Source organism: Ciconia boyciana, chromosome 22 (assembly GCF_034638445.1).
Source record: "Ciconia boyciana chromosome 22, ASM3463844v1, whole genome shotgun sequence".
NCBI classification, from domain to species: Eukaryota; Metazoa; Chordata; class Aves; order Ciconiiformes; family Ciconiidae; genus Ciconia; species Ciconia boyciana.
The window spans coordinates 1,301,532-1,315,293 of record NC_132955.1 but is presented as its reverse complement, the minus strand read 5'-3'; the positions used below and the strand labels follow the sequence as shown (position 1 = coordinate 1,315,293).

General features: G+C 68.9%; 1 protein-coding gene across 1 annotated transcript; it reads left to right on the top strand.

Annotated features, from left to right (window-relative positions):
- The first annotated feature begins 2,398 nt into the window (after nt 1-2,398).
- On the top strand, nt 2,399-12,764 carry IGFBP4 (insulin like growth factor binding protein 4). Its single transcript, XM_072886075.1, has 4 exons — nt 2,399-2,827; nt 8,991-9,145; nt 9,368-9,502; nt 9,798-12,764. The coding sequence occupies exons 1-4, from the start codon at nt 2,431-2,433 to the stop codon at nt 9,924-9,926; spliced, it is 816 nt and encodes a 271-aa protein (XP_072742176.1). The 5' UTR covers nt 2,399-2,430; the 3' UTR covers nt 9,927-12,764.
- The last annotated feature ends 998 nt before the right edge of the window (nt 12,765-13,762 follow it).

Here is a 13,762-nt window from a genome sequence, read left to right as displayed (position 1 = left end):
AGCTGGGCTGCACCAAGCACGAGCACCGTGCACCGAGCACCCTCCTCACCTGCGGGGCCGTGATCACGGGGTGGGGGGCAGCACGGCTGTGGGGTGCACCAGCCCTGGCCCCCTCTCTGTCTCGCAGGATGGTGCTGGGACAGGGACCCGGAGGAGCCGTGCCTGGCCAGAGCGGAGAACAGCCCCCAGGGCTGTGCAGCGAGCACATCCCCGTTCCCTGCGTGCCACACCAGCCGCCAGCACTGCCGCGCTGCCTGCGCCCGCAGACACAACAGTCTCTCCAGTGGGTGCTCAGCGCTGCCAAGGCCTGATAAGGTGCCGCGGCCCGAGCGGGGCTGGGCACCTGTTTGGGTTTGGTCCCCGCCTGGACACTGTGTCAAGGCTGGTGCCTCTGCCCCGAGTCATGGCCAACGCGCGGCAGTGCCAGGCAGGGCAGGGACTCCGGAGCGGCACCGGGTGCCGATGCCTTGCAGGGCCCCTGCGCCGGCTGGGAGGGGAGAAGGTGGGCTCGGGAGCCTGGGGGACACAGACCCTGCCTGCCCGCCTCTAAGTCCCACCTTCCTGCCCGTGTCCTGCCTGCACACTTGGCGCTGCCCAGGAGAGAGAAGATGGTGCTGGGAGCCCCTGCAGCCAGTGCCACCAGCGCTGGCAATCAACCCTCAAAATGCCGGTTTGAGCACTAGATGTACTCACCCATGAGATGAGTTTGGGGTTCTCAGCCCAGGCCCTGCATTACAGGCTGGCTCTGCTCTTCTCATCCCACCCACTACACCAAGCCCCACATCAGGGCCCCGCAGGGGGGCCCAGTGTCTGAGTGTTTAATGACCGTTAATTGCCATGTACGCGGGGCAGAGCTCAGTCACAAACCCCAGCGGCTCCTGCTGCTCAGCCAGGTCCTCGGCAGGGCCAGCGCAGACCCTGCGGGATGTGGCTGTTCCCTGCACGGTGCGCTCGCCCCGCAGTGCCGCACGGGGCCAGGCTGGCTCCCCATGTCCCACAGGGTGAAGGTCACCTTCCTGACGGGCTGCATTGCCTCTCCGTTGGTGCTGGCAGTGGGGATGGCTGTGGTCATCTTGCCAGTCTTTGTGCAGCACAGGGTGGCGGTTTTGCTGGCGTTGACCAGGGCCAGCGTGGTGACACGGCTGGCACCCGGATGCTGCTGCGCTGGTCTGTCCCTGCACGTGCGGGACAAAGCTCCCTGCAGCGCGCAGCTGCTCCTTGTCCCGTGGCATGAGTTCAGCCAGTCTCTGCCTTACCCCTGCCCACAGCGGATCCTGTCCCCAGGACAGGCAGAGGGGCTCTCTGCCCCCGCAGCGAGCCGGGTGCGTGGGGGACAGCCCGTGCAAGGCCTGCCCAGGCACTGCGGCACCTCACGCAGGGCACGGGCAGCGAGGCCGTGCTTGCGCCGGAGCTCACCGCACCCCGGGCTGTGTCCAAGACCCCCCTGCCACATCCAGGCGGGTCCCCCCCGGCTGCCCCGAGCCCGATGCTGGCTGAGCTGCCCCTGGGTGCAGCTCGCGGGTCACCAGGCCCCCGGGTGATGCTCGGGGACCCGTTCCCCCGGGCACAGGGGCTGGTCCCTGCCGTCTCCCGGGCCTCCGCCCTCCCGCGGTGCAGCCCGGCCGCCCCCGCCCGGGTGCTGCGGGGGCCGGCGGGGCCGGAGCCGCGGGGAGGGATGCTCGGGCTCCCCGCCCGCCCGCCTCCCGATTTCCCTCGACAGCCACTAGGTGCCGGCAGCTTTCAACTTATCGCGGGCCTGTGCGGGGCCGGGGGGCGCGGGGACCGGCGGTGCGGGGCCGGCGGGGGGGCGCGGGGACCGGCGGTGCCGCCCCGGGGCGTCGCCGGCGGACTGGGGCTGAGCTGCCCGTGATGCTGTGTTGCTCCCGCCGGGGACCCCCGCCCCCGGGGCCCGGAGCCCGCCCCGGGCTGCCCCACGCTGGGGGTCTTGGCCACAGCCCCCGCGATGCAGCCCCGTATGCTTCCCACCCCTCCCGGTTCGTCCCAGTCGCTCTCAGGACCGGGCAGGCGGCGGCGGGCAGGGTGCCGGGGCGGCTGCCGGGGCCAGCGGGGCCGCGAGGGGGTGGCGAGGTGGTCTCCGGGGGTGGGGGGGCTCGGGGCGTGCGGGGCCGGGCGCCTCCGGGCTGCCCGGCGCCGGAGCTGCTCCGCCGGTGGCCCCGGTGCTGGAGCCGCCCTCCCCGGTGCTGAAGCCGCCGCCGCCGCCGCCGCAGCCGCCGCCGCCGCCGCCGCCCCCGTGGGCGGGGAGCGGTTCTCCCCGGTGGCTTCCCGGTGGCGGCGGGGGCGGCCCCGCCGGTGGCCCCGGTGCCGGCGGCGGGAGGTGTGGCCAGGGGCCGCATAAAGCCGCCGCCGCCCCGCGCCCGCCGCCAGCCGAGCGCCGCCAGCCGCGGGCCGGAGCGCGGGCGCGGGGCCGCCATGCGCGGGGCCGCCGGGCGCGCTCTGCCGCTGCCGCCGCCGCTGCCGCCGCCGCCTCTGCTGCTGCTGCTGCTGCTGCTGCTGGCGGCGGCGGCGGGGCCGGGCGGCGGCGAGGAGGCGATCCAGTGCCCGCCGTGCTCGGAGGAGCGGCTGGCGCGCTGCAAGGCGCCGCAGGGCTGCGCGGAGCTGGTGCGGGAGCCGGGCTGCGGCTGCTGCGCGACCTGCGCCCTCGGCCGCGGCACCGCCTGCGGCGTCTACACCGCCCGCTGCGGCGCCGGGCTGCGCTGCTACCCGCCCCGCGGCGTGCCGCGGCCCCTGCACACCCTCATGCACGGCCAGGGCGTCTGCACCGACCTGGCCGACGTCGAGGCCATCCAGGAGAGCCTCCAGAGCCCAGGTAAGGCCGGCCCCGGGTGGCCCAGGGGTGGGTGCCGGGTTGCCAGCGGTGCCCTCTCTCCGAGCAGCCCCCCCGCCCCGTTTGCGCCGAGCTGCCGTCCGCTCGCTCGGCGAGAGCTGGGGCTGCGGGGCTGGGAGCGGGGCGGGGGGCTCGGCAGGGACCCTGCGGCGGGACGGGACGGGGCAGGCGGCGATGGGCGTGCGTGGAGCGCGTCCCAGGGAGCAGCACGAGCTCCCGCAGCCGGGTGCCAGCGGGTCACGTTTGTGCCATCCTTATCCTCCGCTGGCACAGCAGTGCCACGGCCGGTGGCACCGTGCATGCTGGAGTGGGGTGCTTCGCAGGGACTCGCCACCCGCCGTGCCCTGGCTGCAGAGTGCCCCTGGACGGCAGGGCAGCCCGGGGTCCCGCAGGCACCTGCGGACCCTGGGGACAGGTCCCGGCTGCCGGGGAAGCTCCCATCGCATGGTGACCCCTGCACTGCCCCTTCCCCGGGATGCTGCCGGCAGCTCTGCCTGCACCGCCAGGAGGAAACAGGAAAGAGGCCTCGGGGCACCTGCTTCCCTCGCAGGCAGGTCAGGCTGGGCTCTGTGCCCGGGCTCTGCCAAAATCTGCATCCTTCCCACAGCCGGGCAGGGTAGGGGGGTGTGGGCAGCAGGCAGGGCCAGGCTGGAGAAACCCGCTGCCTGCAGGCTCTGCCCGCGCCTGTCTGCCCCAGGACCCTCTCGCGGGTGTTGATCATGGCCCCCTGCCATCCCTCGGGTGCTCAGGCAGGGCCTGGGGGCCGGGAGCGGAGCCGGCAGTGGGAGCCCAGCCCCAGAGCTGCGCAGGTCACGGTGTGGCTTTGACAGTGGGAACGGAGCCGCTCCCGGGGCTGAGCGTGGAGACCTGGTCCGTGGGGCTGGCCCGTCAGTGGGTCTGGATGCCACGCTCCCCCCTTCCCCATCCCACAGGCTCTGATGGGGACCACGTCTCCTGGAGCTGGGGAGCAGCATCGCACCATGGGACCTGGCCTGGCCCTGTGTTCCCATGCGGGGTCACCCGGAGCTCCCCGAGGGGCAGAAGGGGCTGTCCCTGTCTGCCCCGAGGGCCAGATCCCAGCACCATTCCCTCCTCGCATGGCTGGCCCATGGCAGCTCTGCCGGTGTCCCCATGGTGAGGAGGGCCCTTCGTGGATGGGCCCCTCTGGCCGCCTCTCTCCAAGAACAGGAGTTGGCCGCGAGTGCACGGCATGGGGTCTGCTGCGGAGACCCCCTGCCCTGCCTGTCTGTCCTCATCCCACATCCTGCAGGAGCTGTCTGGGCTTCCTGGCCCGGGGCTGTGTCGGGCTGCCAAGGCCTGTTGGTTTTGGCCGTGCCCCGTGTAACGCAGCATTTTTTCCCAGAGCCTTTAGGAAACAGACTTGCAGTTTTTTCCTTTCCTTCCTGTGGTGTTTTGGCCTTGCTGGGGACGGGTGGGTGGCCGTGGGAGCAGGGCTCGCCTGCCGGCCACCGCGCCTGCCTGCAGCGTCGCAGGTGGCAGTAGGGGGGAGCGGGCAGCAGGGAGCCCCTTTGCCCGGGACAGCCCAGCAGGACGCGGGCAGGACCCCCCGCAGCGCATTGCTCGGTGTGGCCCCGGTGGGAAGGTCCTGGTGGGACGTCTGAGCCGTGGGTCCCTGTCCCCCTCTGGCAGCCCGGAGCCAGTGGGAGCGTAGGGCTGGGGGCTGCAGGCTCCATCGCTCCCACCGCAGCCCTGCCTGGCACAGCGAGGGCACCCCGGCACGGCCAGTGCATCCGAGGGGTCCCCTTCGGGTAAGCAGAAGGGACTTAAATGCCTATTTAGGGGCAGGGGCGTATGGAGCAGGTGCCCCTCGGCTGTTCCCGTGTCCCCGGGGCTGAGTGGGTGCCGGGTGAGCGGAGGCTGCAGCGGGCGGGCGGCTGGGAAGCGGTTAATGGTGCAGCTCACACAGTAAACACTTTGTCTGGGGGCTCGGCCTGGGGGGCTCCACATTCCAGGGAAGAGGCTGGGATCGGTGGGGGGGGCTGGGCTGAGGCTGGGCTTTCCGAGGGGTTGGACGATGGCTCTCCATTGCCAGGAAAGAGCCTCTCCGCTCGCCCGGGACCCGCAGCACCCATGGGACGGGACTTTCTAGGAAGCGAGGGAGCGGGTGGCCGCTCTCCTGACCGAGACCCTCTGCCGTGGCTACGGGTCTGGGGACCTTGTGCAGGACCCTGCTCCCTGCCTCCTGCTCCCAGCCCTGCCGGCTCCAGGCTGGCTCCCGGGGCATCCTGCTGCTCCGCTGGAGCCCTGCGACGGGGCCGGACCCGGGACGTTCCAGCCGCGGCTTTTCGGCACAGCCTGTGGGTGCCTGGGGGAGGCGATGGCTGAACCCGTGTGTGGCAGCCAGGAAGAGGTGAGGACATTTTCCCCAGCACACGATGAGTGATTTAATGCTGGGTAAATAATTACGTCTGGGAAAAACTGACCCCATGGGAATTGCGTGCATCCCGCGTAGTTGCTGTAAGCAGTGGCTGGGACAGATCCTGTTCCCTTCCCGCGTGACCGGGCGGGACGGTGGTGGCCGAGCCCTGGCTGGACAGCGCACGGGCAGTGAGGACAGGCTGGGTTCAGCCCCTGGCAGCGTCCATCACGCATGCATCCGTCACTGCCCCTTTCTGCCCGGTCGGGGGGCCAGGCGAGGCTGATGCCCTGTCCCAGCTGTCCCCCAGGATGGGGTCTGGCCTTCGCCCGTGCTCAGGTTTCTCCGGGCCAGGCGCTGCTCCTGGCGAGGCTCTGGTCCCTGTGGGGAATCATCTGCATCTGCACCCCTCACTCCTTCTCCTGCATCCCGACTTCTCCTCCATCGGGTCACGTCGGGCGCCGAGCTGGGAGATGCAGATGTGCTTGGCCATGTTTGCGCATGGCAGGGCTCAGCAGCGTGTCCCTGCAGGATGGCGATGGGCCAGGCTTCCCAGCTGGTGTCCCTGGCCAAGGGGCAGTGGGTGCCCAGTGCCTGCGCCCCAGCCACCCCCATGCCCCGTCTCCCCGCGCTCCGCCAGGGCCAGGGCTCAGCAGGACGAGTGCAGACTTCCCCGCACTGGTGCCTGCCGGGTCGCGAGCCCTGGCAGCCAAGAGAGCCGACGTTGTGCCACAGCCCTGCCGGGACCACCCGCGGGGGACACCCGGGGTGCCAGACAGGGAAGCGGAGGGTGCTGGGACCGCTGCGGCTGACGTGCTGTGTTGGCCACAGACACGTGGATGTGTCCGCTCCGGCCCGTGGGGCACGTGGGGTCCTTTGCGCCTGGGCTGGCGGGGTGGGGGGAGCGGGGCTGGAGCTGCGGTGGCCCCTGACACTTGTCCCTCTCCCACGGACACACGCACGCTTCTGAGGCTTCGCTCGCTGCCCCAGGCTCTCCTCCCATGGGAGCCGCGCGGTGGAGCCCAGAGCCCTTCACTGCTCCCTCGGGCTCAGTGTGGTGAATCGCAAGTTCGGCACGTGACCAACCTCATTTGCAGCTCCTGTTAATTGAAGGCAACGCTGAATGACTTGTTTGTGTCTCCTGTCCGCGGGCCGAGCAGAAGGCCGGGCAGAAACCCTCCCTCTGCTGGGACCGGGCAGCCAGTCCGCGCGGCCGGCGAGGGCAGCACCCGTTCCCATCCCCTTGGCACCGGCTTCCATCCCAAACCAAGCAGAGTGGCTCCCCCCAGCCCTCGGCCGAGCAGGCACCCCCTCCTCCGCTCTGCCTGTCCTCTCCTGCCGCTCGGAGACCTCTCTCTGCCGGCACAGCCCCAACCGCGACCGGCAGCACCAGGGTGGTGGTGGCCGGTGCATGGGCTGCCCTGCACGGCCGAGGCTGCCAGGCAGAGCGGGACCGGGGGGGAGAGGTGTGAGGGGGCTCGGGGGCACCCCGCAGGCACCGGTGCTGCCACGGCCGGCATCCAGATGGTGCTTCCCAAGGGGTCGGGGCAGAGTGGGCTGCACCGGGAGCGGTGCTGGGGGCTGGCGGGTCGGGGGCCTCCAGGCTCCACAGAAGTTGCTTTTTCCATGCCTTTGTGCGGCGAGTGCGAGGAGTTTCCTCGTCCAGCTGGTGCGGGAGGATTGCCAAGGGAGGCGAGAGGCTCCTTGAGCTGCCGCACGTCACTTAGCGGGTGGGAAAGTCGCCCCAAGGACTGCAGCGATCCCTGCCGCAGGGAGGGACCCTGGAGCTGGTGTGCGGGCTGGGGGACCGCAGGTCCCAGAGCTCTGTCTGCAGGGCCAGGTGCCGGGCGAGAGCCGCCTCGCTGCCCGGAGGCACCGACATTTCATGTGACCTTATGAAAATGTTATTGGCATCTGGTTTTATTTAAGCCAAGAGATTTGACGCTCTGAACGTGGCTGGTGGGGGGAGGAGGGGTGTTTGTCCGTGCCGGGGCTGAGTGAGGGCTTCCCCCCGGGCAGAGTGGGCAGCGGCCGGTGCCTCCCGGTCCTGCCTTTCCACAGGAGCAGCGCGTGGAGGTGCCGGGACTTTGGCACGGTGGTCCCCACCGGTGCCAGATCTCCTGCCCGGCTCTTCCTTGCATGTCTCCCCGAGGAGGTGCAGGGGGGAGGCAGGGGAGAGAAGGAGCATCCCTGCCCGAGCCCTCCGAGCCCCCGGCTGGGCTCTGCCGCCAGCGCCCGCGTTGCACCACGGCCCCGTGGTTGGTGCCGCTGGGGCTGGTGCGCGCCAGGGCTGGCATTGCTCTGTGCGGGGTCCTGGAGTCTTTGGGTTTGTGTTTCAAATTTCAAGGGCATGAGCCATTTCCTGGAAAAAATTGACAGATTAAACAAAAAAGCAAATAACACCAATTAAGGAGAAGGATTTGATCGGGGCTTCGCTGTGAACTTTAACCGGGCTGCTGGGAGCCGGTCCAGGAACCCTTCGCTGCAGGGGAGCCTCCGCGTGAGGTGCCCGTGGGAGACCGGGATCCCACGGGGACGTGGCGGGCAGGAGGCCGTGGCTCCGACCTTGTTGCCTGCCTGCTGCCTGCCTGCTGCCTGCCTGCGGGAAGGGCCGGTGCTGGGCATAACCCCGGCAGCCTCTGTCCCCGATGCTGTGAGCCCCTGGGTGCTTTCACCCATGCTGCACCGTGACCGCTCCCCGCCTGGTTTGGGAAGGTTTTTCCCGTTGTCAGCTGCAATATTGATTATTATAAGCCCAACCCCGGGATAAACTCGGGCAGGGAGCCCTGGCTGCTTTCCTCTTACAGCCCAGGTGGGCTGGGAGTCAAAACGCTGCTCGGGCAGTGCCTGATGCAGCTCTGAGCGCAGGTGGAACCCTGGCTCCCTGGGGCATCCCCCCTCCGCAGAGCGTTAACGGGCCCCAAACCGGAGGAACCGACAGCTTTTTAAAAATAAAGTCGTGCCGACAGCTCAGGTCTCATGACGCTCCCTCCAGCTGCCAACATCTGGGATCGCAGTTTGGCTGCGCTCCTGGCGCAGGCGAGGATGCCAAGCGCCGCCTTTTGGGATTGGCCCCACGGGAGATTAACTTTCTTATTCCAGGAATTTCTTCTTTCATGTCTTCGTGGGGGCTGTGCCCCGCAGCAGAGCATGGCTCCGCTCCTGGCCGCGGCGCCCGGTGCCGCCCTGGGCCTGGCGGGTGCTCAGCACCGCCCCGGTGCAGCCCCGGTGCCCTCATTCCCGCTGCAGCTCCTCAGAAGCAGCTTTTTGGGGGCACCGGGGTCTTCCTGGGGCTCCCTGGCTGTGCGTCCCGCAGTCACCTTCCAGCCCCATGGGCCCGGTGCCATGGGCGAGCACCTGGCGCCTGGTGGCACGTGGCTGGCCGGGGCACAGCCAAGACCCTCGTGCCGCGCAGCACACCGGAGCAACTGCCTGGCGCTCTCGCAGCATGCATTTGCCACCCTACAATAACAGACGCATGGCAACAAGCCCATGAATCGTGGCTAATGAGTCGTAAAAACTCCCAGGAGCCTTTCCCAGTGCTGCAGGGAGAGCTCAGCCCAGCGCGGTGGCAGGGGCAGGAGGGGATCCGGGGCTGGGGGTGATGCCTGTGGGGACGAGGGAGGGTGCCGTGGGGTCTGGCAGCACCGGCTGCGCGTTGTGCCTGGGGGTGCAAGTTGCTCCTCGAGCGCCGGGGCACCACGGGGGCACCGCCGTCCCCGGGGCCGCCCCACGGCACTGAGCCCTCTCCGGTCTGTGTCTTTGCAGAGAAGGAGGAGATTGACCACCCCAACAACAGCTTCAGCCCCTGCAGCATCCACGACCGCAAGTGCCTGCAGAAGCAGCAGGCGAAGCGGGTCAACCACGGCAACAAGATGCGCAACAGCGGGAGCCCGTACCACCGCGAGGAGACACGGCCCATAGTGAGCACTGCGTGGCACCGCGGCGGGCGGCTGGCACTGGGCTGGGGAGGGCAGGACGGGTGCTGAGCACCCTTGGGCCGTGCTCCAGTGCCGGTGGAGCCTGGGGCAGGAGGGGGGTTTGAAGCCGGCTCTTGTGGGGCAGCCCCAAGGGTTGGGGTCCCAGGGTGCTGGGGTGGGGGTACGCGCCAGCCCTGCTGCCGGCTCAGCCCCCCCTTCCTGCAGGCGCAGGGCTCGTGCCAGAGCGAGCTGCACCGGGCGCTGGAGAGGCTGGCTGCCTCGCAGACCCGCACGCACGAAGACCTGTACGTCATCCCCATCCCCAACTGCGACCGCAACGGCAACTTCCACCCCAAGCAGGTAGGACGGGCTCTCGCCCATCACGGGAGGCTGGGGGGCATTTGGCAAGGCTGGGAGGGGGGACGGACGGATGGACAGACGGATGGGCCGGTGCTGGGGCACAGCAGGGTGCCGCAGCTCCTGGCTTTGGTGGGAATCACCCTTTGGGGGTTGTGGGGCCCTTTGCAAGAGCCCCGGGGCGGGACGGAGGTGGCAAACCCCCCGCAAGAGCTCCTGGTCACCCCAGCCAGGCAGCCCGTGGGGATGGGGCGGTGGGGGCCAGGCTGGGCACCCCTCACCGAATCCGTCCCCTCAGTGTCACCCAGCGCTGGACGGGCAGCGGGGCAAGTGCTGGTGCGTGGACCGCAAGACAGGGGTGAAGCTGCCGGGCTTCCTGGAGCTGAAGGGGGACTTGGACTGTCACCAGCTGGCGGACAGCATGTGAGCATGACCATGGCGGCCCCGCGCTGTGCCGCGGCCAGGACACCCACCGGGGCTGCGCAGGAGAGGAAGAGAGGGGACGTGACCGCCGAGCAGCTCCTCGGGGCTGGGGGACCCCGGCACGTGCCCCAGATCGCCGCTGTGCTCTGTGCCACGGGCTGCCCACAGCACGGGGCACAGCACCGCGACCTGCGCCGTGACCGCTAGCCGCCACCGCCACGAGGTCCCTGGCACGCGCCAGCGGCACCTCCATCCCACATGGACACTTGCTTGGACGGATGCTGCCCTGGCGCTGGTGTCGGGCTGCCCAGGTGGAGCGGGTGGAGAGCACCCACCGTGCTGCCGCCCCTCGGTGCTGCTCCCGCAGCTGCCGCTGCCCGCCTGCCCCGGGGCGTCCCCCCGGCTTTCGCCCCGGCCCGTCCGTGCTGCGGCGTGGCCGGGGGACCTGGAGCCCGGTGGCTGCGGCAGAGGCTCGACCGCTGCCCCGGCCCAGCCCGGCCCCACAGGCGGCCATGGACACGCCGACGCCTCGTGGGGTGCCGCGGTGGCACCCCTGCCCGCAGTGCCTTGCCGTCCACGCCAGACCTCTGCGTGTGGCAGCAGGAGAAGTGCCTCATCCTGCCCTCGGCGGCAGCAGGAGGCTGCCCAGGCAAGGGCTGGGGGGGCCTGGAGAGACCCCCCCGCCTGGGGCCCTCCCTGCCTCCATCTCACCCAAAGCACGGGCGTGCAATGGGCATCGCAGCCGCACAGAGCAATAAGAGACCTTCCCCCTCCCCACTGCAGCCTCCCGTCCAGGGAACCGCCTGCCCCACAGCCTGGGAACCGCCTGCCCCACAGCCTGGGAACCGCCTGCCCCACAGCCCGGGCACTGCCTGCCCCACGGCCCAGCCCCGTCCCGCTCCCTGTGCAGGGACAAAGCTGGCGGCCGCAGCGTTTTCCTCCCGTCTGTCCTGTCTCCCCTGCCCCATCCCCAGCGCGAGGCGGGTCGGGGACCCCCAGGCATGCAGGGGTGCGTCCCCACGGGCGCCGGGTCCAAGGGGAGGGTCGGGGGATGAGGGACGCCCAGGAAGTGGCTCCCAGCAGGAAGGGCTTCTTTTGTTTTCTTTTTTTCTTCCCCAAAGATTTTTAATATTTAAAAAATGTCGTTGGTGGGATCTTAAAACCGACCGTGTGGCCCCTGAGGCTGAAATCCTCCATCTCCGCGGAACGGGGCACCGCCGGCGACGGTTTCTGTCTTCTCTTCTTCCAACTTGGCCAATGTGACAAAACCGGGATGAATTTCTGGAACGTCTCAGTGACGGGATCTGCAGATTTCGCCAGCACAAAGTTCTCAGCTGAGAAATTGTCACTATTTTTGTAGCTATTTTTTTTCTTCTTTTTTTTTTTAAGCTGGGCTGGAAATTTTTCACCTAAATGTCTTTTAGGTGAGAAATGGCTGTGCTGGCTGCCATGGCAAGTGTGCCAAAGACAGAGGGGATTTTGCCGATCCCCCCCCAAGCCACGCCCTGGCTCCACGGCCGCACTGGGACGTTTTGGTTTTCCGTGTGGATTTGCCCCGTCCACGCCAGTGGGTGCCAAGGCCCCTGATGGGAACGAAATGTTTCAGTTTTAGTGAAACACCCTTCTGCCCCCCCGGTCCCCAGCGGCTCCCTGGCACGGCATGGCGCGGCATGGCACGGCATGGTGCGGCATGGCGCGGCATGGCACGGCATGGCACGGCAGCTCCCCGGCACCGGCGGGGACGTCCCCGTGTGTCTCGGTGGGGGTGCGGGTGGGGACGGGGATTGGCAAGTGCTGCCATCCTGCTGGCCAGGGCTGGCTGGACGGCAAGGACGGAGCGAGCTGGGACGGGCTCAGCATTGCAGCTCATCGGCACGGCTTTGCCTGGCTTCTCTTCCGGGTGACGGTGTCTCCGTGTCACGTCCCATGTCCCCAGGTGCACGTGTCCCAGCGTGGCCCCAGCACCTTCCACTGCGTGTCCCGCGGGGCTGTGCCTGCCCCTGCCCCTCTGCAAACCGCCGTCCCCGGCAGGCTCCTGCGGAGCTGTCGAACCACCGGCTGCATCCCTGCTCGGTGCCTCGCCGGGCTCCTGCCGAAATCCCCTGCCTGCCTTGGCACCCCACCGGATCCGCTGCCTGCACTCGTGCCCTGCTGGATACCCTGTCTGCCCCAGCGCCCGCCCGCCCGGCTGCGCGTGGCCCCGCTCGGAGGAGGCTGCACGAAATTCTAACCTGAGTCGACTTGCCAGGATGGTGGTTGGCGAGGATGGGGGTCCCTGCCCCTGCTGGAACGCTCGGACCCCCAGTGCCACCGCGCAAAGGATGGGTTTCCCAGGGCACGCGGAGGTGCTGCTGGGGACCACGGCTGGTCACAGTGCCGGTCCCGTGCGGCCGCGCCGGCAGCACCGCGGTGGGGTGCGGGGTGCAGTGGCAGCCCCAGCCCGCTGGCCTCGGCCACCCGGACCCTCCCCCATGCAGCCAGGGCAGTGCCGGCAGATCCGGCGGGGCCTCTCCTGGTTTTGGGGTGGCCGGTGAGCGGCCGGGCAGGGGCCGGGGATGCCAGCGAGGGCGCGTTCTGTGTCCAGCTCAGAGGGCTCCAGCGTTTTATATCGTCTCTCCTGTAGTTTAAGGCTGTATTTACACACGATCATATACCAGCGTAAGGCTCCCCAACCCCAGCGGCGTTTTTCCACGCCGATGTGATTTCTGTCAGTTCCTCCTGGGCCAAGCCCGTCCCTTCGGACTCCCGTGTAGCGCTGACCCTCTTTTACAGTAAACTTGAACCTTTGTATCGTCAAAAAGAAAAAAAAAGGTAATTACTGTATTTAATTTTCCCTGTTATTGAATGTGTTTCTATTGAGTGTATTTTATCTTTGCATTGCTTTAAAGAAAAGGAGGGGGGGAAGCAAAGCGGAGGAGGAGCGAGGGGTCTGCGGGGATCCCACCCAGCTGGGCACTGCATTCCTGCAGTGCCAGTGCGTGCCGTATGGAAACTGTCCCCTTCCAAACAGGCCAAATTAAAGCAGAGACTGCCTGCAGCCTCGGCACCCTCCCGCCGCTGTCTCGAGCCCTGGCAGAGGGTGGAGGAGCGGCACTTGCAGCCCCCCCCCCCGGGGGAGGTTCAGCCGCTGGGCTGTGCTGCCAGCCTGCCCCGGCTCCAGACCCCCCACAAACCACGTCCCCAGGGACCGCCGGCAGGACCAGCCCTGGCTTCTCGGCCCTGGGAAGTGCCGGTGCTGGCGGTGGGAGCAGAGCATGCCAGAGCCGGCCGGTGCTCCAGGACGAGGGGTTCGAGGTGTGCACCCATGAAAGCCTGGCTGGGGACTGTTTGCTGTAGCTACGGGGGCAGGCGGCCGAGCGGCTGTGGATGGCTCCGGCTCTGAGCCGCCAGCAAAAACATTTGACGCTTTCTTTCCGCCTGCTGCCAGGAATGGGCACCGGGGAGAGCAGCGTGGCTGCACCAGCTGCCGGCGGGGCGAGCGGGGAGGGACCCTCGGTGGCAGCGAGGGACATTGCCCAGGAGCACCTGCAGGTCCCTGCTCCCCAGGAGCTCCCCCGCTCCCCTCCCCGAGCTCCCCCGGGTGCAGCTTGGCGCAGGCTGGGCCCTGGGCTGCTCCTCACACCCACCGGGCAGGGACCCCCTTTGGCCACCTCCAAAGGCACCTGCGTGCCCTTTGCCAGGGGCCGCGGGCACGGCCAGCTGCGGAGCAGGCTAAGGGTGGCTGGGGCGGAGGGGGCTGGGGAGGGCAGGGGGCTGGATTGCGGCAGCTTGGAAGTGGAAAAAATGCCTGAGCTGAGAGCGTCTGGTTTGTAGATCCCGGGACCGGGCTGCGGGAGCGGG